The sequence below is a fragment of the Pantherophis guttatus genome, chromosome 8 (assembly GCF_059756535.1).
Source record: "Pantherophis guttatus breed Tessera chromosome 8, ASM5975653v1, whole genome shotgun sequence".
NCBI classification, from domain to species: domain Eukaryota; kingdom Metazoa; phylum Chordata; class Lepidosauria; order Squamata; family Colubridae; genus Pantherophis; species Pantherophis guttatus.
The window spans coordinates 25,605,274-25,627,555 of NC_142070.1; the positions used below are offsets into that span (position 1 = coordinate 25,605,274).

At 36.7% G+C, this 22,282-nt stretch overlaps 1 protein-coding gene and 1 long non-coding RNA gene across 2 annotated transcripts in view; one reads left to right on the plus strand and one right to left on the minus strand.

Moving 5' to 3' along the window:
- LOC117679973 (uncharacterized) overlaps positions 1–22,282 on the plus strand; it is a 294,700-nt gene that overhangs the window by 245,021 nt on the left and 27,397 nt on the right. Inside the window, exon 5 of the mRNA XM_087874976.1 lies at positions 20,352–20,397. Coding sequence (XP_087731102.1) covers positions 20,352–20,397 — 46 coding nt within the window. The remainder of the gene's footprint in view (positions 1–20,351; positions 20,398–22,282) is intronic.
- On the minus strand, positions 497–2,683 carry LOC132710412 (uncharacterized). The gene is made up of 2 exons (XR_009621112.2): positions 2,253–2,683; positions 497–766 (listed from the first exon to the last, which is right to left on the minus strand). It is a non-coding gene; the product is annotated as an uncharacterized LOC132710412 (long non-coding RNA).

The following is a 22,282-nucleotide window of genomic DNA, read 5'->3' on the forward strand; positions in this document are numbered from 1 at the left end:
AGAGTCTCTGAATCAATCCAGAGAGACCCTTAAAAATTAAATTGTGGACATAACACACGTAGTCAGATCCAACAGTATTTGAGCAAATCTTTCCCCAGGTGATAATATTTTAAGTGCAAGATGTTTCTTGAACTATTGTAATATACCATCAAATAATAAATCAGATTAAAACTACTTCATTTGTATGGTGATAGAAATGCTTTCTGCTGAACTGAAAAATAAAATTGTAACTGGATCCAGACAACTTGGAGGCCTTCGGGAGAAGACCTTTATTAAGCATAGGGAAAAAGAGGGGGGAAATCCCATCTAAAAAGCACATTCTAGCTTTAAATAATAACCTGAGTCGTCTTTTAGTATCATAGTATCACATGTGCTATATGCTATGTAAACTTTAATTTGTTAAAGTTCCATGGAAACCTCATAACTAATATTTTCCATGGCAGGTGTGCAACACTGCAGAAAAGACCAAGAGTAAGAAAATAAAGCACTTAAAGAATGCTTTCAATACTATTTTTAATTGTTATTTGAAGCTTACTGTTGACCTGAGTTTTGTAAAGCCACAAAGTCTGGACACAAGGACTCAAATATCCTCCCCCTAATGTTGGACTTTTCAGTATGCCTTTGAACTCAGTCTTCTCTGAAAGTGTTGTAACTGAAGGAGAGCACATGGATGGTTGGTAGGAGTGGAATTTTTTTTAAAAAAATGAAAAGGGCTTAGTTTCCAGCAGTTGCAGCAGCTGTTACATCTGTCTCCGGGTTTTCTGAGCTGAAATACAAGTAGAAAGAGAACAATGTTTTAGTACATGTTACTAGTACAATTAATAGAGTGTGTGTGCAAAGAGCCCACCTTCACTCAACTACAGCATGAACCAATCCATTTCTGAAAAGTAGCAAAAGGAAAATGTTAGGTGGAAGATATATACTTTGCCTATGGTGACCCTCACACTGTGCTATTAAGGAGACTTCAAAAACAATATTCATACACAAAAATTAACAGTGGAAAAAAAATGTTAGCATAATAATTTTATTTCTTTTTTTCTTGTCACATGCAAATTTTCCCTGATATACGTATTTATATTTTCTTCTCATGGTTTGTTTATTTATATATATATATATATATATATATATTACTGCATACACAAACAAACACACACACATTGAGATTTGTGTGTAATTTTTTGGGATGGTAGGTGCAAATGTATAGCAAGATATGAGCCAAATAAAGCACTAGTACTGCTAAAGTACTAGTTACTACAATGATCCAATTTATAACATTGTTTCAGATATATTGAGTGTATTTTGACTACAACAAGATAAATTTGCTTCTAGTATTCTGCTCCAACAAATAAGATCTGTATTACGTTTCTCTCTTTCTCCTTATTAAATTAGTTTTGAAATTTCACACAAAAACTACTTTTCCCTAATTCCTACAATGTTATATGAGTATCTAAACCGGTAAGATACGTGTGGCAAAACATATATATGTCTGGTAAAGTTTAAAATAAAATATACGAAAATTAATAATTCATCCCACCACTGAAGTGCAGCTAACCTTATTTTTTAACTTAATATTCCCTATGGCTTCCCTGTGTCCTTTTTAATGCAGTAAATAATGTCCTCACTTCCCTCCTCTTCTAATACACTCCACTTCTAATATGATCTTTCCTTTTCTACTTAAGAAAGATGTATTAGGTTTATTAGCATTGGTATAGCTGTCAGCTTTGCACTCTGCATATTATTAACAAGACCAAATTAATTTTGATGAAAAGCCAATGTGTTACCATGTTAACAATGCCCAAATTTATTCAGTCTGTAGGCAAACAGCTGGTCCTTCTCCAAACTTTACACAATACAGGTATCGCCGAGCAGGCTGTCATTACACCGAGCATGTGTGCCTTCAGTGATGAAAGCAGAGATCCAGCTGTTCAATAGCTATAGTATATATATATATATATATATTCCAAATACAGAACCACATACTGGACAATGTGCGATATACAAGGAGTGTTTTATACATTAATTATTGTTAGTCTAGATTACCCATCAATCTATCTCATCATGACTAGCAAAAAAAACTTACAATTTGGTACGTAACTATAGAGCAGGTTAGCCCAATTTAGTATGTGTGGTTATATTCCTACTTATGCTACCTAATCTGGAAAGCATAATTCTTTAGATTCAAATAGAAGAATAGAATAACAGAGTGGAAGGCACTCTAGTCCAACCCCCTGATCAAGCAGGAGATCCTATACCGTTTCTGACAGACGGCTGTCCAGTCTCTTCTTGAAAGGCTCCAGTGATGAAGCTCTGACAATTTCTGAAGGCAAGCTGTTCCATTGGTTGATTGTTCTCACTGTCAGAAAATTTCTCCTTATTTCTAGGTTGAATCTCTCCTTGATCAGCTTGCATCCATTATTCCTTGTCTAGCCTTCAGGTGTTTTGGAAAATAGGTTGACTCCCTGCTCTCTGTGACAGCCCTCAAATATTGGAACACTGCTATTCTTTCTTTTCTGGTTGTAGACAGCGTATAATCACAAGGCCCCAAAAAGCATTATCTGTCATAAGAAAAAGGACATTTGCTGATGTCAAGGGTACCTATCTTTCCTCTCCAAATCAGAAGCTTCCAAAAGCTAAGACTAATTCTGGTGCAAAAACAATATACTGGCAAGTAATTTGCTTTGTTAAGTAATCTGCTTTGGCAACCATCAAATCAGCAATCTAATAGAACATGATTATATGAGTTCACATGGCAATGCTATTAACCCACAGGGCAATATGCCACTGGAACAACTTACAAAATGTGCTCCATTATTATCTCTTCTGAACCCTTCCTCCCAGTATTTCTATAGCATATAGAATATATCTGGTTTATAAACAACAATAACTCTAATATAATATTATACAAATAGTTATATAACAGTGCAGTAACAATAAATTAAAACAACCTCATTAATTATACATCCCCCCAAAAATGTATGTATGTATACATGTATATTATATTTTTTTTTAAAAAAAAGTAAAGGTTTCCCTGTCAGTCATGTTCAACTCTAGGGCACTTGCTCATCTCTGTTTCTTGGCCAAGGGAGCCAAGGCCAGTGTGGCTACAGACCAAAGGAACACAGAATGCTGTGGTACCTATGAATCTACCGTATTTTTCAGAGTATAAGACGCACCTTTTTACCCCCCAAAAGGGGGTGAAAATTTAGGTGCGTCTTATACACCGAATGTAACCTGTGCCTCACAGCAGTTACCTCCTTGCAAGCAAACAGCAGGAAAAAAACAGGTCTTTTCAGCTTCAGTATAGGTTAATTAGCACAAGTTGATTAGATCGGCCTCCCGACTCTCAGCTGATTTGCTCTCAACTGTTTTGCACAGGGCTCTGCTGCTTGCTGCAAAGAGTGCTGGAGCAGATTTTTTTCCCCTAGCTATGCTGAAAAACGAAACTGAAAGTAAAGCAGGCTCTTTGCTGCAACATGGCAAAATGAGGCAGAGAAGATTTCTTTTTCTTTTTCCTCACCAAAAAAGATAGGTGCAAACAATGGGAAATTTAGGGCAAAAGAGGAGAGTTCAAGATTTTAAAACACAAAAGAAAAAAGGAAAAATAAAAATGGGAAGGGAGAAAAAGAAAAAGAAATGAAAGAGAAAGGTGTTATACATATTTAGAATTGAAATATGAATAGTAGTAAGAAATAAAGGGGAAATCATGATTGTAAAAATGAAATGAATAATAATTGGAATATTTTTCTATATGGGCAAAACTTTGGGTTATTGGGAGAGTTTAAGATGTGAAAATGAGTAACATAAGGGGAAAGCTCTATTTAACTAGGGAATTGTAATAATTGAGATACTATTAATTGTATATTGTGTTGAAAGCAGAAAAGGTTAAGTTGTGCTTTGGAGGAATATATGGGGGAAATTATTTGGTTTATTATTATTGGTAAATATAATTAATTGATTTGTAAGAAATTGGATTGCATGGAAATAATTGGAATATTCATGTTCATATTGATTAATATACAAAAAAGATAGTTATATAACTGATGATTGATTTATATTAAAATGTTGAATTTGTATTAAACAACTGTAATATTACATAATTAACCAATGTGAGAATGGATATAAAAATAGATGACAATGGGAAGGGATATAATATAGAATAGAAGAGAAAATTGAATTTGATTAAGATGAGAGATGAGAGAAGGTTAATATTGGTTTTTTAAAAAAATAGATGAGGAATAAATATGGCAAAAAGGAAATATAGAAATTGTAAATTTAATTGAAATGACTAAACACTGTTTAAATTTGTGAACCGGCCAAATACTCTGTTCAAAGAAAATACATTGTATGTTTGTATGTGTGTTTGTCTAAAAAATAAAAAAAACTTTTTAAAAAAAAAACAACCAAAAAAGGTAGGTGCGTCTTATACTCCGGTGCGTCTTATACTCTGAAAAATATGATACATACATTTCAGGGATGGATTCTACTTACCTTTCTACCAGTTCACAAGAGGATTGCACACATGCGCAAGCGAAGCAAGCGGGTGTGTCTTGCTTCTGTGCATGTGGAGATCACCGATGACAACATCCGGGGTGGTAGGCAGGGCCTCCCACCGGTTTGTGGGAGTTCTTGTGAACCGGTCCGAACCGGAGGCAACCCACCACTGATACATTTGCATACTTTTGAACTATTAGATAGACAGTAACAGGGGCAAGTAAGGTTCTACATTTAGGCAAGAAAAACAAAATGCACAGGTACAATATAGGTGGTACTTCGCTCAATAGTAGTAACTGTGAGAGGGATCTTGGAGTCCTGGTGAACAATTATTTAAATATGAGCCAGCAGTGTGCTACAGCTGCCAAAAAAAGCCAACACAGTTCTAGGCGGCATAAACAGACGGATAGAATCAAGATCACGTGAAGTGTTAATACCACTTTATAATGCCTTGGTAAGGCCATACTTGGAATAATGCATCCAGTTTTGGTCGCCACGATGTAAAAAAGATGTTGAGACTCTAGAAAGAATGCAGAGAAGAGCAACAAAGATGATTAGGGGACTGGAGGCTAAAACATATAAAGAACAGTCGCTTGAATTGGGTATGTCTAGTTTGATGAAAAGAAGGACTAGCGGTGACATGATAGCAGTGTTCTGATATCTCATGGGCTGCCACAAAGAAGAAGGAGCCAAGCTATTCTCCAAAGCACCTGAGGACAGGACAAGAAGCAATGGGTGGCAACTAATCAACGAGAGAAGCAACTTAGAGCTAAGGAGAAATTTCCTGACAGCTAGAACAATTAATCAGTGGAACAACTTGCCTCCAGAAGTTGTGAATGCTCCAGCACTGGAAGTTTTTAAGAAGAGATTGGACAACCATTTGTCTGAAATGGTATAGGGTTTCCTGCTTAAGCAGTGGGTTGGACTAGAAGACCTCCAAGGTTCCTTCCAACTCTGTTATTCTATTCTATTCAAGTAATGGGAACTCACCTTGGTCACACAGGTCTTGAACCCAGGATGTCAGCTCTCCAGCTGACAAGCTCAGCATCTTTAACCACTGAGCCATCATGCTCTATATTATATTATATATGCTAAATTGAACAGTTTCAGTTTCCATTAAATATTAAATTTATTTGTAAAAAAAATGTAAGGGAATCCAAAAAGTCAACATCAAAACAAAAGAAAGGTATTTTCAGGACTCAGTGTAGTGTATTATTTAACATGTTGTGGAAAACACTAGGGGAAGAGAGGTAATACAGTGTCTTGGGCTCTTAAACAAATGGTGCATATTATACATGACAAATAAAAATCATGATTATCATGCTTCTATAAAACATGTTTAATTTAGCCAAAGCAAATAAGGGAATATTTGCAAATTGTCCCAAAGAGCATATATATATATATATATATATATATATGACGGGTGGGTTCTACTTACCTTTACTACCGGCTTGCAACAGGATCGCACATATGCGTGTTTGCTTCATGCATGTGCATGCCTTGCTTCTGCACATGCACAGAAGCTTCTGTGCATGCGCAGATCACCAATGACAACATCTGGGGTGGTGCGCAGGGCTTCCCACGGGTTTTACTACCGGTTCTTGAAAATTGGTCCGAACCGGGGGCAACCCACCACTGATATATGGAGAAGCTAACTCAGTCCAGTAAAAGAATGGAAGAAAGCAAGTGAAGATAGTGACCTGATCACAAATTAGTAAAGACATATTCGTTCTTAGAAATGAATATTTTAAGCTTCTAAATTAGACAGTTTAATTTACTGATCTTTTGTGTAAGCAGATGTGATGTGGAAAATCCATAAAACAAAATGATTAAAAATACAACAGGTGCCAGGAGGTCATGGCAAAACAGTGACAAATCATTTTTAAAACTAATCAGAAATATATAGTTGATCACAACCGTCTAACCATCTTTTTTAATTGTTAAACTGTAGGATATCTCTGTTGGAAAAGAATTCCAGCTTTTAAAAATAAGGAAAATCTAGAAAAGTTCAAATCCGCATGCATGCATTTCATTAAACTTTGTATGCTCTGAAAGTCTTTTTAATCTCTGAATTCTATTCGCTCTATCTAACCATAGCCATTCTTTTCATGTCAAAACCATGAATCATATCAATATGTTGAATGTTGCATTGTGGTTGCTATTCCAAATAATCCAGTTACATACATTCCAAAAAAACATCAAATGAATGTATGGCAGCCAGGACAAAGAATAATATAATAATATAAAGTCATAAAGCTGACCGAAGATTTAAACCATCTCTTAAAAGTGTGAGTGTCTGCATAAACTCACACACGACAAAGAGAATCTAGATTTATATGTCGATCCTTTTATTTTGAAAGAGCAACAGTGTGCTTAAAAATTTGTACAAGGGCTTTTTTTCTTCTTGGCACACATTATTTTCTAGATGGTGGCCAGGTATTATTTTTTTGTAAGTATTTTATATATTCCTAACAAAATCTGCAACTGTGATTTAATTTTAATGATTTTCAGATCAATTCTGAGGGCAAAATTCTTCCAAGTGGCAGCATCCATACAAATAATGGTAACAACTGTTCTTTTTTTGATGTCAAGGTTCCCTGTGAATTTTTTTAAAAGAATTTCATAATTCTTTAATAAATTAATTATAAATTAATTAATTATCAATAAATTAATTTGAAATTTTTTTTTTGCTGTAAGATGGCTAAAGAAGTATACTGAAAGATCAGTGTGCATTATTGTCGGGAGATTCCCACAGTAGTAAATGTGGCAGGCCTGAAGGCCCAATGCAAAAGATGGCTTCCAGGCCTGACAATTATCTTATTTCCTGTCAGCACAAAATTGAATGTTGCTTTACATGGCCATATAAAAATAGAGTTTAAAAAATAAATAGAGCCATTTAGAATTTAAAGGGCACTAATGTTCACTGTGTACAAAGAAAGGTTAAGGTTGTACATTTACTTTTATTTTTTTTTTATTAAAGTCAACTTAATAGTGGATATGTATTGTACTGATAAAAAGTGTCCACAAAAGAGACCTAAAACAAGATAGATCAACGACATCAGCAAGTATTGCAGGTCCAATTGGCAAAAGAAAACTTAGGACCATATTGGTTGGAAACATGCAGAAGAGGTCTGCATCCTGCAGTGGATAGAGAATGGCTAAAATGATGATGATCATGATGTAGTGTATAGATTCCTATGTAACCAGATAAGCAGTGAAGATGAAATAAAAATTACATGGTGTGTTTTGTCCTAGAAATTAGAAAAAAAGGTGGAGAAAGATAAGGAAAAGAGTACTTGCTCTTTATTATGTGTCCTTTCAACACTTAGCCAATCCTTTAGAGACAATAATAGCCTAATCTTATGTTAACCAGTCAAGGCTGCCATTACAAACTGGGCCATATAAATAAAGTTTTTTTTAAAAAAAGAAAACTTGTTTTCCAAAGAGGATGATTATTCAATAATTTCAATATAATAAAGTAACACATAGGTAGGTATAGGTTCAAGCAATAGTGGAAATTATATTTATTTATTTGAATTCTATAGCCATCTCAACAAGTGACTGGACAATATATATATTATTCGGGTTTTCTACCGCGTAAAATTGGAGGTGTCTTGGCAACGTTTCGACGAAGTCTCATTCGTCATCTTCAGGCTGGTGTTTTCGGCTTCGTGCTTCTAGGAGCAATGTGTGTGATCGCAGCTGTTTCTTCCTTTTAACTGCCAGTGGGGGTGTGAACTGATTGGGTGGGAGCTTGGCTGTGTTCTGATTGGGTGGAAGTGTGTTCTGATTGGTTGGGGATTTGGCTGTGCTCTGATTGGATGGGAGGTTGGCTGTGCTCCAACCCTCCATCCATCCAATCAGAGCACAGCCAAATTCCCAACCAATCAGAACACACTTCCATCCAATCAGAACACAACCAAGCTCCCACCCAATCATCGAAACGTTGCCAAGACACCTCCAATTTTACGCGGGAGAAAACCCGAATAACCAAAGACCTACATACAAACACCCGCGAAAACCTCAGAAAACATATATATATATATATATATATATATATATATATATATATATATATATATATGTAGGTCTTCGGTTATTCGGGTCTTCTCCCACGTAAAATTGGAAGTGTCTTGGCGACGTTTCGACGAAGTCTCATTCGTCATCTTCAGGCTGGTGTTCTCGGCTTCGTGCTTCCAGGAGCTTGCTGGAAGCACGAAGCCGAGAACACCAGCCTGAAGATGACGAATGAGACTTCGTCGAAACGTCGCCAAGACACTTCCAATTTTACGTGGGAGAAGACCCGAATAACCGAAGACCTACATACAAACACCCGCGAAAACCTGAGAAAACAAATATATATATATATATTAAACAAATAAATATATATATATATATTATTTATGCTTTGCCCTAAGAGTTCCTATGTGCTAGTGAACAAAATGATTTAGTTGTCACTGGAAAAATGCATGGCTGAATGCCTTTTATGAAAGCATAATCAGGGGAAAATGTGCTTCCTGAGATTTGTATCTGTGGAATATACTGGTGAAATGGTTTAGGAAAGTAAGTTTTCTTTCCAAGGTATGATCAAAAATTGGGACAGGCCTATTGTCCCAACTTTTTCATTGAGTGAAAAAGTGAAAATAGGCACCACTTATAATCTCTAGTAGAACAGTTGTTTGCAGTTATTCCTAAAAAAACAATCCTTAAAACATTGTCTATAGAAAACTAAGTACATTCCATTTTTTTTCACAGAAATATGAGCAGAACAATGCTTTTTGTACATTTTTGACTTTATAAATTATTAAAAGAGGAAGCCATATATGTTTCTTTTTTTATGACTAAGACCATGGAGTATAATTTAGCTTCAACTCAGCCTGTGAAATATATAAGTAACCAAGTCAACCTAACCAGACTTAAACACGAAATGTTATACACTAAAGTTGTGATTTTATACCACCAGAGTCAAACTCGCCATGTCATGTCGCTGTCATGTGACGTATATTTTTTCCCTTTGCAGAGTGGGGGTGGGCGTGACCCACACGTGACGCATCTGGTCCTTGGGCTGCCAGTTTAATACCCCTGTTTTATACCAAATAGAAATTAAAGTGGCATATCATATGAGTAAATATGATGGCACCTGTCTGATGATTGTATTTTATTTTAAAAGGAGGCAAAGCTGTATTTTTAACAGCTGCTGCCAGGCATAGTTGCTATTATTGCTGTTATTAAAGACAGATGGATAGTTATAAGGAAAAAGAAACCTCTGGTTTTTGAAACCACAGTTGCTCACCATAAAAAGGGGGTGAATATAAATAATCATTGATTGATAAAGTTATTGCATTAAAGGGGACAAGCTAGACTAGACTACACATCAAAAATTGTCTGACCACTGACAGATGTGAAGAACTGAATCCAAAAAAACTGAGTACCGGCTGGAGCATCTGCCAAACTTCCAACTGCTGCCTGGTGAGGAAAGTTTGGTCTTCCTTCAGGCCTTTGGCAGTTGGAGAACAGACAGAAAAAGAGAGAGAATGTGGTTGATTGTTTAAGAACAAATGACAGCCTATCATTTGATGTTAAAATCATTTGTAAACTTGTTTCAGTTTAGCATTCTGTTTCTGTTAGTAAAATTTGGCTATTTTGCTCTGCGTTTTCAATATACACACAGAAAGCCAAGCATATTTTCAACTGTTTTCAGAAGCCCTTTTATTATTTCAGCCCAGATTTATTTTTGGGGGGGGGGAATTAATTCAATATGTTGACTGCTCACATAACGGCCTTAAAGGTAACAGGGGGGCTGTTAGAAAATTGAAATATGGGCGGCTGCCCTGTTCACTTCAGTACAAGTGAGTTTCAATATACGTATTCTAGTATGAACAAAGGATGGACTAACAGTGAATATGCTAATTCATTGATATGAATATCAACTAAATGAACTAAGAGTTTATTTGGTTCACATTTAAATGTAAATTTATCATGTTTCACGTTTTAAAATCACTACACAAACTAAAATTATTTTTATTTTAAAGTAATTAGAATGCATATGCAACCACAGGTAATTGTATAAGTGGTTGAAAGAAAGTCTAATCATAGGTACACATGAAGTAAGGAATATATGCGTGTAGGGTGGGTATATACTGTGTGTGTGTATGTGTGTATGTGTCTGAGGTAATTATTTATAGGAAAAAGTGAGAATTATTGAACTTAACAGTGGTAGTGAAAGATCTCAACACCACCGACAATGCTGCTACCCTTCAAAAAGACCTTGACTATGTATCAGAATGGTCAAACATTTGGCAATTTCAAATCTCAACCAACAAATGCTCAGTCTTACACATCGGCAAAAAAAAATCAGAACACAAAATACAAGCTGGGCGGATACGACCTCGTAGACGACTCTCACTCTGTCAAGGACCTTGGAGTACTTATCTCAAATGATCGAAGTGCCAGAGCCCACTGTAACAACATTGCCAAAAAGGCATTAAGAATTGTTAACCTAATCTTGCGTAGCTTCTTCTCTGGTAATATTGTACTGCTAACTGGAGCATACAAAACATTTGCTAGGCCAATTCTCGAATATAGCTCATCTGTCTGGAACCTGCATTGCATATCTTAATTAATACAATAATACAGTTCAGTTCTTCTTCAGAGAACTGAAGAAGCTTCTTGGATAAGAAGCAAAACATATTCAAGGAACAATAAGAAAGTCCAGTTGCCTTTTGAAAACACACCTTTGGGACAACTATGACCTGGATGACTGAGAATCTCCACAGACAATGTGAGTAAGTGTGTCTGATCATCAAAAGAATGTGATTATCATTCCTTGTGGTCGGGAAAGTTTGTTTGCTTGCCTGCTTGCCTGCCTGCCTGCTTGCTTGCTTGTTTTGGTGCCTTCAGGTCAGGGTTGACTCCTGGTGATTACCTGGATTACTGTCTGTAGTTTTCTTCCCAATATTTCAGAAGTGGCTTGCCATTGGCTGCTTTACAGGGCTGAGAGAGAGGGACTGGACCAAAGTCATCCAGCTGGCTTTCTGCTTAAAATGGGATTCTAATTCATGGTCTCCTAATAGCTACACCAAACTGTTTCTCAGTCCTATTGGAGATTAGTTTGTGGTTTGGGGAGGAGTTTGGGAGAATACTAATTGCAAAGGTACAAGGGAGGGATCATGAGCAAAATCTAGGAAGTGCAATGCAATGTGTGTTGATGTCAGTGAGGGAGTATGCATAAAAAGGCTTCTGTATTTCATGAGAAATGCATGAACGTAGGAAAGAAACTGTTGATTTAAACCTTTGAATGATGAAATGAATAGGTATGAATTAAGGAACTTTTTCCATGATACAGAATTGAAAGATGAATGTCAAGTATGGTCATGGATATGTGATGGATATGAGAATAAATAAAAAGCATAGCAAATGGATCAAGCCTAACTAGAGAGTAAGCCAAAAATGTATCATGCTTCTTATGTGAAGATGTAGAGGTATAAAAAGCAGGTGGCAATCATGATCTGGGTTTGCACAAACCCAGTTGCACAAATTCTTGCATCAGGAGGTTGTACTCATTGTTATTCATACCTTGCTCACTATTCACCTGGATTATTCAATGCATTCTATATGGACTGGCCTTAAAGACTATTTGGTAACTCTTCATTCAGAAGGCAGGGGCACAAATAGTTATGGGCACATATCAGTGTAGCCTTATAACAACATTGATTCACAAGTCATAGTAGGTACCAGGAAGCTTCTAGGGGCAGTGTGAAGTACTGATTATTACCTATGAAGCCCTTCATGACACTGAACCTGGTTATTGCAGGAGTGCCTATTTACAATTACTTCAGCCATCCAATAAGATCTGATGAGGTAGACATGCTCCAGATCCCATTACTTAAGTTGTGTTAAGAAAGCCATCTATATAGGGCATCTACACAGGGCATCTCTATAGGGCCATGATGGCGAACCTATGGCACATGTGCCACAGGTGGCATGCGTAGCCATATCAGTGGGCATGCCAGCTCAGCTCTGGCACGCATGTGTGTGCCGGCCCCCTGATTTTCGGGCCTTCTGGGCCCACCAGAAATAGGGAAACAGGCTGTTTCCTGCCTCTAGAGGGCCTGAAGTGGGGGAGTGGGTAGGCCTGTTTTTCTTTCTCACCTGCTCCAGATCCTCTCTATGCATTTGGGAAGGGCGAAAACAGCCTTTCTCACTCCTTCGTTTTTTGCTGTCCCAGCCTCCAGAGATTCCTAGAGAGGTTCTGGAGGCTGGGGACAGTAAAAAAGGTCACTTCCTGTCCCACCAGGAGTTGGGAAATGGGCCATTTCAGGCCTCCGGAGGGCCTCCGAAGGAGTGGGAAAGGCTGTTTTCACCCTTCCCAGATGCATAGAGAGGATCTGGAGCCAGGTAAGAAAGAAAAACGGGCCTACCGGGCCATCGCATGCCAGGAGCGGAGGGGGAGGGGGGTTGCACGCACATGCGCAGGGAAGGGCACATAGAATTATGGGTGTGGGCACATGTGTGCACGAACCTTCCCCGCCACCCCCCCTTTCCTGGCACGCGATGGCAAAAAGGTTAGCCATCACTGATATAGGGCATCTATATAGGGCAGGTACCACAACACGGGGTTTTTTTCCCCTGTTGCTGTACCTGCCCTATATAGCATTCGTCCTGAGATTAAGATAACTCCCAAAATCTGCCTGCCTTTTGGAAGGTCCCTAAGACCTGGATTTTCTACCAAGTTTTACATCTGTCTTGATTCAGTGGTCCATGAAAGTACATCTATAGTATGTAGATAATAAAGTTGAAAAAAGGTAAACAACATTTTTACAGAACTATAGATACATTGAGGCTGGGTGTGACAAGGAATGGCTGGAAGGGGAAGGGCCAGACAAGGCACCCCTTGACGTGAGTGACATTGACTTGGCCATGCCCACCCAGTCACATGACCATCAAGCCATGTCCACTGTCATATGACCACCAAACTAGGCCCACAAAATAAGCCATGCCCACAGAACCGGTAGTAAAAAAATTTAGAACCCACCCCTGGTCTTGACTCTTTATGACAGTTTAAATATTTTTTACTATGTTTTATTATTGTTCTTGTAATATGCTGTTTTTAATTGTGTACTCCATCCTCAGTCAAAAATCAATTGGGCATCTATATATATTTATTTTTTAAGCAAAAAATGATTCTTTGATGGTGTCTGAGAATACAAATATTTTCCAGCAGATGTTAGGTAGGTTTATGATTCAGCGAGAAGAATGGATCTGAAAATTAATCTGTCAAGGAACAAGGTAATTGTTTTTGTTACGATATTTTCAGGATCAGACTCAATAAATGAATTAAGAATTAGATATTCAAATAAAGCACTGTTTATTTACAGAAGGCATTCTATATTCACTGAATAATAACAGATAGAAGCACAGAAAGAATGCATACAGCTCCTTATATATACATGGGGTGGAGCTGGATATGGGAGTGGTTAAATATGAATATATTAAGTAGTGAAGAATAAGTTAACCCCTGATATCCTGGTCATGTACTATTTACATAATAAAGAATAAGGCATTTACTTGTGACAAATCCCCCTCTAAATGCCGATTCGATATATTACAACAATTACATTCAGATTCAGAACAATATAAAACTTGTAACTTAGAAGTCAAGTATTTATGCTGCTTAGAAGGCAAAGGCTTTGTCAATATGTCAGCTATTTGCTCTGATGTTTCGCAATGAACTGCTTTAATAAATCCATCCTGAGATAACTGCCTTACATGTTTGAATTTTATATCTATATGTCTGGACCTTTGTCCAATAGCATCAGATCTAGATATTTCAATAGCAGCCTTGTTATCTTCATGCACGATAAATGGTAATGTAGGTTTTTTCCAAGTGTTTGACAATAAGTCATTAAACCATATGAGGTTATTTGAGGCTTTAGACAGACAAACATATTCTGCCTCAGTCGTTGAGGTGGCTACTAAATCTTGTTTACCAGTATACCAGTAAACTGGACAATCGTTAAGGAAAAATATATAGCCAGATGTGCTTTTTCTACATGTGGTATCGCCAGCCCAATCCGCATCGGCATAACATGTGAGGATGGGCTCTTTGACATTATTGGGTTCCAATAATAAACAGAAGTCTAAACTATTCTTTAAATATCTTAATATTCTTTTGACAGCTTCCCAATGATATAATAATGGTTTGCTGACGTGCCTAGACAACAAGTTGAGAGGCAAAGCAATATCAGGTCTAGTCCAATTGGAAATATATAGAAGGGAACCGATGACTGATCTATAAAGTGTATTATCTTTAAATTCAGGGGATGATTCATCCGTGTTCCTCAAGAAATCAGTTTGCATGGGAGTGTCACAGGGCTTAGCATTATTTAAGTTACATTTGTTCAGAAGTTCTATAATCTTATCTCTTTGAGAAAGTTTGAATCCCCTTTTTGTTTTACTGATTTGAACTCCAAGATACTTATTTACCTTACCTAGCGATTTCAAAGAGAAATGTTCATTTAGTTTTGTTACAAATGTCTCTCTCCTCTCTTTATGTTTACCTATATACAAAATATCATCCACATAAATTAACACAAATTCTAGAGAATCACCCTCTTTTTTGACAAAGAAACAGTTATCAGCAGTAGTAGCATTGAAATTCATAGTTTTGAGTACTTTGACTAAACATTCATACCATCGTTTGCCAGATTGTTTCAACCCGTATAAACTTTTGGTTAGCAACCACGTTTCATTTTTGTTTGTGTATTGACTATGAGGTGCTCTTACATATATTTCTTTATCTAATTTTGCATGTAGATATGCAGTCTGTATGTCGTATTGGAATACATCAAGGTTAAGTGCTGATGCTATAACCAGAGCCGTTTTAACACTCTCAGTTCTTACTCTGGGAGAGTATGTGTCTGTGTAATCCTCGGGATATTTTTGTGCATAACCTTGTGCAACTAGTCTAGCTTTGTATAAGGTGTTGCCTCCTTCTAAGTTTTTGATTTTATATATCCACCTGGTGCCAATAACAGTTTTATCTTTAGGTGCAGGTGTAGGTGTGAATACATTTAATTCTCGTAAACTATCCATCTCTTTAGTCATGGCTGATTCCCACTTTTTCTTTTCTTCGGGGGGAAGTTTTAACACTTCCTCGTATGTGTTTGGTGTTGATGTTTCTCCATCCATATACATTACATAATCTTTGTATTTGTTTGGCACTTGATTTCTGTTACTTCTGATCGTTCTTCCTGGTTTACTATCATTGTCATGTAAATACCTTGCTTCCTTTTTTGTTAATGAATCTGTCTTTATTTTGTGTTGACTGTTTGTCCACGTTTTGATTTTGTTTTTATGTGAGTTGTGATTGTATTCTTCTCTAGTCCTTTTTTCTTGTTGTTTGGTGTCTGTATTAGTGTTTGGGAATATTTCATTAAGATGTATTTTAGACCAGTTGGCCTGTTCATGGAATACAGCCGTTCTGGAAACTATAAATTTGTTATTATTATCGATAAATCTGTACCCTTTTGTGCCTGTTTCGTATCCCATGAACCTGAGTCTTCTGGATACGTTCTCACCTTTACGTCTCAATTGCTTAGGTATGTGTACGTCTGCAGTGACTCCAAATATGTGCATGTGTGCTATTTTGGGTTTCCTACTATACATTACTTCATATGGTGTCTTGTTAACAATGCTGGACCAAGTTTTGTGTATAATTGGAATATTGTAAAGCTTCTGACCAGAATTGTTTACCTAAGCCAGCATCTTCTAACGTGCATCTAATCATGGTTTGTAATGTTGAGTTCTTTCTCTCTACCACTCCATTTTGGAATGCAGAGAAAGGGCTAGATGTGTAGTGTAACATCCCTTTGTCTTTTAGCCATTGGGAGAATTCTTTTGACATGAATTCACATCCCCTATCTGTCATAATTTGTTTTATTCTAATATTATGTTGTGTTTCTACGCGTTTGTAAAACTCCTTAAATTTCTGAAAAGTTTCATCTTTGTGCTTTAGCGTATAGACAAACCCATAACGACTATAGTCATCCACAATGGTTAGAAAATAACGTTTTCTATATGTGATTGATGGTGTTAATGGACCAACTAGATCCATATGTACCAAGTCAAAAATTTTGTTGGTTGATCTTGTTGACTTTCTGGGTTTGGGACTAGTTTTGAGTTTTGTAGATTTACATACTGAGCATTCCAAATAGTTTTTACAATTTTTTATTCTAACACCTTCAGCATGTTCAGTCATCTTTTGTACTACAGGAAAACTGGCATGTCCTAATTTCCTATGTAAGACATGAGCACACTCATCATGAATTGGTTTACCAATTTTAGGTTTTTTGTCATTGGGTGTGTCTTTGTGATTATAAATAATCTCATGTTCCTCATTGTCACTATTACTATTGTCTCCATTATCTATGTCATCGTTATCTTCCATGTTGGAATCAATGTTGTGTAACCATCTCTCTTTTGTCATTAAATAAGGTAGACCTCCTTTAATAACCACAGTACCTATGCTTATTCTGTTCTTCTCTAATGTTGCTTTTCCTTTTGAGAACACAATATTTATGTCAGAATCTCTGCTTAGTTTTATTGCACTAAGTATGTTGTGAGGTATTTCAGGTATTAACAATACCCCCTCTATTTTTCCTAGGCCAGGTAAGGTTATATTCCCTCTACCTATGACTTGGACCTTTTCTTGATTAGCTACTTTAATTACAAATTTATCTTCTACAAATGAAGATAATATATTTTTATTATTTGTAGTGTGATTAGTTGCTCCAGAATCGATAAGCCAATCGTTGTTTTCTGTCCGTTGTATGTTAGTGTTTTCATGTTTGTTTAACCCATTCAGTGAACCAGACCTTCTATCCTTTGAATTATCCCTGCCCCCTCTATGTTCTCTATAGTTGGGTGGACTTCTATATCTATGTCTATTAATTGATGACTGTATGTTGTGGTATCTATTTCTATGGTCTGATTTTTGTCTATTTCTGAGGAGTTTAGGACAATCTCTCCTATTATGTTCCTTGGATCCACAGTTGTGGCATCCAATTGGTTCATGATATCTTTCTTGAAATGCTACCCTCTTATATTGTTTATGTTCCATGTGATTGTTACAACGACTCCTCCTTGAATTATCTTCAGCTATTAGCTTATTAGATAGGTTTTCTATGGATAAATATCCTAAATTGATTGTGTCTAAATGAGATATATAGTTATCCCACGATGGGTCTAGTGAGTTAATGATAACACTCTTCATTGTTTGATCTGAAATTATTTCCCCCCTTAAATGCAGTTCTGCTCTAATTTTGTTTAAAGATATTAAATGTTCACTTATGGTAACCCCTGGCTTTATCCTAGCTGAGAAGAAATCTTTAGACATTCTTGTTGTAGTGGCTACACTTTCACTGTGAAACAATTTAAACATGCATTGAATAATTTCTGAGACAGTCAGATTTTGCTTAATACTGTGGTACATGGCAGGAGATATACTGGAAATTAATAAGAAAAATGCTCTATGGTGTAGGCAGTCCAATTTTAGAGTCCAAGGTCTTTTTGGGGGGTTAGTAATAAAAAATAATAAGTTTTCTTTTAGAAAGACAACCTGGAGCTGCTGACACCATTCTTGTAAATTAATACCATCTATTCTCAGTTTTGGGAAGTCATTGGGCAAATTCCCAATATTGTTGGATCCATTACTTACAACTGGGGGTAGTCCGTGATCTTGTAAATGTTGAAAGTTGCAAAATGGCGTGGGTATGCTTGCAACGAGTCTGAATGGTTCTCTCCGTTCCTCATGTCCCCCGAAGTTGTCTGCGTAGTCTTGCACATGCGCGTTGTTCATTTCGCTCCTGAAGCCGTCGTGAGAGGTTCTCGCTGCTGCAGCTCTCCCGCATTGCTCTTCCTCCGAGGAATCGGTCTCCGGCTCGATCTTGGGAGTCCTGGTGATAGCAGGCGCTCGCTTTCTTTCGTTGAGGACGCTGGTCCTTGGGATCGTCTGTGGTGTGGGGTGGTATCTGCAGGGCTCTCTGGGTTCAGGCGTCGCTGCTCTCGTCGTTCGGATAGAAGCGGGTAGATTCTGAGATGTTTGCTTGCTTTTCGTTGATTCTTTAGTGATTTTCAATTTTGGTCCAAAAGCTGCAAAGAGCGTTTTCATTGCTGACTCTACCCGCATATCTATTGAAGCTTCTTCGATTTCTGTGTCTGATTCTTCTGAGGTGTAAATTTTCTCCCTTTCATTTCTTGCATCGAGTAAGGCTTTTCGCGCCAGATATTTTGAATCCAGCTTTCTGATTGGCTCTGCTTCACTCATCTTAGGGGTCTGTTGAAACCAAGATGGCTGCCATTCGAAATTTTGCGCGGGACTGTTAGTTTTCTTTTTCGCTGTATTTTTATCTGCAGGCAGATCGCTCACCATTTTTGAGTCTTTAGATTTATCCGTAATGATGTGCTTCTCTCTCGCTGCTCCGTTGTTTTTTAATATGTCTTGGAGGTTCGCGATGAGATTTTCATCGTTCTTTTGGCTTTTTAAGAGTTTTAGTATCTCTGACCTGAGTTCGTTGTTTTCTATTTCGTTTTCTTCTTGGTCATCAGTTTCATCCATTATTTCTTCGTTGTCAGTAGTGCAGTCTTCAGATTCTCTCGATATTGCATTCGTGGACTCATCGATTATTTCTTGATCTGCTTCCATTTCTTTGCTGTATGCCCTGGTGTTGGGCCTTTCTCTTTTGTTTCTGGAGTTTTCTCTCTCAGACATATTTAAAGTTTTATTGAGTCAATTCAACCATCCTCTGCTACCAGATTGTTACGATATTTTCAGGATCAGACTCAATAAATGAATTAAGAATTAGATATTCAAATAAAGCACTGTTTATTTACAGAAGGCATTCTATATTCACTGAATAATCACAGATAGAAGCACAGAAAGAATGCATACAGCTCCTTATATATACATGGGGTGGAGCTGGATATGGGAGTGGTTAAATATGAATATATTAAGTAGTGAAGAATAAGTTAACCCCTGATATCCTGGTCATGTACTATTTACATAATAAAGAATAAGGCATTTACTTGTGACAGTTTTTGACAGGGAAAATGGAGAAAACAATTACGAGTTATGTGTACATGAAGAAAAATTAGAGCAAATAAATGAATATGTGTACTTTGGGAATGTACTAATGATGTGTAAATGAATGAGTACATTTTAATATGTAAAAAAGCTGGTAGAAAAATAGTGGATATTATACATTTGCCACTAGAAATCAATAGGTTTGGTGGGTTTTTTGGAAGAAGCAAAAATGGCTAAGTATAAAACACTTTCTTCTATCGGAATTACACACTTTCTTCTCTCGGAATTATAATGTCAGGACCAGTGGTGGGTTGCCCCCGGTTCGCACCGGTTCTATAGAACCGGTAGTAAAACCGGCGCGAGGCTCCGCCCACCAACCCCAATGTCATCAAAATGCTTCTGCGCATGCGCGCGAGTGAAGCAAACGCTCGTGCGGCCCTGTTGCGAACCGTTAGCAAAGCTAAGTAGAACCCACCCCTGGTTCTAACTTAAAAGTAAATTTAATGCAGCCGGATTGAGAGATATTTAAGTATATGTGGTAAAAGAAGAAGTTTAAGAATGAATATTAACTGAATACAAAATTGAGTGATCAGCAAAAAAAAAGCACATTAAAGATCAAATCATAAAATAAACCTATGAATGAAGAGTAAATATACCAAGAGGAAGAGGAGGAGGAAAGTTCTAGTTAGATGGAGCTGATGAGATTTTTCTGAAAGAAATATAGAAGGCAAGTTATGAAAAAGTGTATGGATAAAGAAATACTGTTTTTTTCCTTAAGGAAGAAGAAGAAAACATATGTCTTCTCATCCAAGAAGCTTCATTAGGTGAGAACTATTTGACTATGTTTTTTAAACTATGTTTTAACTATGTTTCTTTTCCTAATCTCATAAATGTTATCTCTAGCTTTATAATTTCTTTCTTCTGTTTTCTGCACAATACCCAGAAAGGAATAATATAATCCATGTATTCATGTATATATGCATCTTTTTCTTTATGTGATCTATTTCATAAATGAAAGATAATACTAAAAGTGAATTTCACATAGGGCTAAATTAATCTCCATTTTATCTAATTTTCTGACATGGTAGAAAAAATTAACATATCTTTAATATCCATGAAAAAATTTAATATAACTTCCAGGGGTGAAATCCAAAATTTTTCCCTACCGGTTCTGTGGGTATAGCTTAGTGGATGTGGCAAGGGAAGGATATTGCAAAATCACCATTCCCACACCACTCCAGGGAAAGGATATTGCAAAATCTCCATTCCCTCCCCACACCTGGGGGAAAGATATTGCAAAATCTCCATTCCCATCCCACTCTGCGGCCAGCCAGAGGTGGTATTTGCCGGTTCTCCGAACTACTCAAAATTTCCGCTACCGGTTCTCCAGAACGTGTTAGAACCTGCTGGATTTCATCCCTGATAACTTCAGATATGCAATGGAGGAACATAGAAGGATAAAAGATAGCAATTGTTAGCTATATTTTGTGGTTCAGAAAATTGCATTGGAAAAATCCAGTTTCGGTCCTTGATATTTCTTAAATAAAGTTGGGATTCTCAAAAATGACAATGTTATACTGTACTGTTTTATGTGGACTAATACAGTGACTCGGTATTGAAGGGATTCTATGATTCCTGTTTGTGGTAAGAAATATCTTTATTTCAAAAATAAATGAAGATTAAGAAGTGGGTGGGGATCCACAGAATAATGTTTTGATTGGTTTAAATTGAAAGGAGCCAAATTAGTTCGTTGACATAATACCATAACCTGTATTACAATTAAAATGAGATAATTTCAAGGACCAGTTATTATAATAACAGTCATAACTACAACAATGAAAGAACATAATCTTAACTTCAGACTTTAAGCACATATCATCTCCCCTCAAAATAATAAATAACATGACACAGTACATAGAGATACTTATCTTAAGTACATAGAATTATTGTATTAACTGCCTTTTTTTAAAAAATTAAGTAATCTGAGATCTTGCATGAAAGATGTCACAAAACCTGCATGTGAAGATGATGACTGTGGTCACATGAGGAGAAGATGTAAGAAAGGTAAAATTAATCAAGGTGGAATTAAATTAATTTAAACTTCAGACACACAGAGGTAGGCTCTTCAGGTATAGAAAAAGTCATTAGTAGTATAGTTTATTGAATAGCCCGAAGGCCTTTTCAAACAAAACAGAAGAGAAAAAGGGAAAAAGATAAAACAGTTACAAAAATAGCAATCTAAAAATATATGATAGATGACATTAAAATTTTACCATATCAAATTTCAATAGCTAAGTTGCCAAGAAGACAAGACAATCTAGAAGACTAGATAACCCAAATAGGATAGCTCCTCTCTAACTGAGCTCATCTTTCTTACAATCGATAAAATTTTCCTTGATATAACTGGCTCGTATTGCCGTCAACCTTTTAAGATATCAAGTGATCACTCTTACCAGGGGAGGAGAGTCAGCCCTCAACAGAAATGCTAATTTTTGGCTTATATTCCAGTGGGGAAATTTATTTATAATTGGGGACAGATATTGATTTCTAACTTCCTGATAGAGACTACATTCGAATATTATATGCACCGTGTCCTCCACGACGTTTACCCCACATATGCATATTATTTTGTCATACGGGATTTTCCGATAACGGCCGAATCTAACGTTGGTATCTAGAAGTTCGAATCTAAACTTAACAAATAACTGT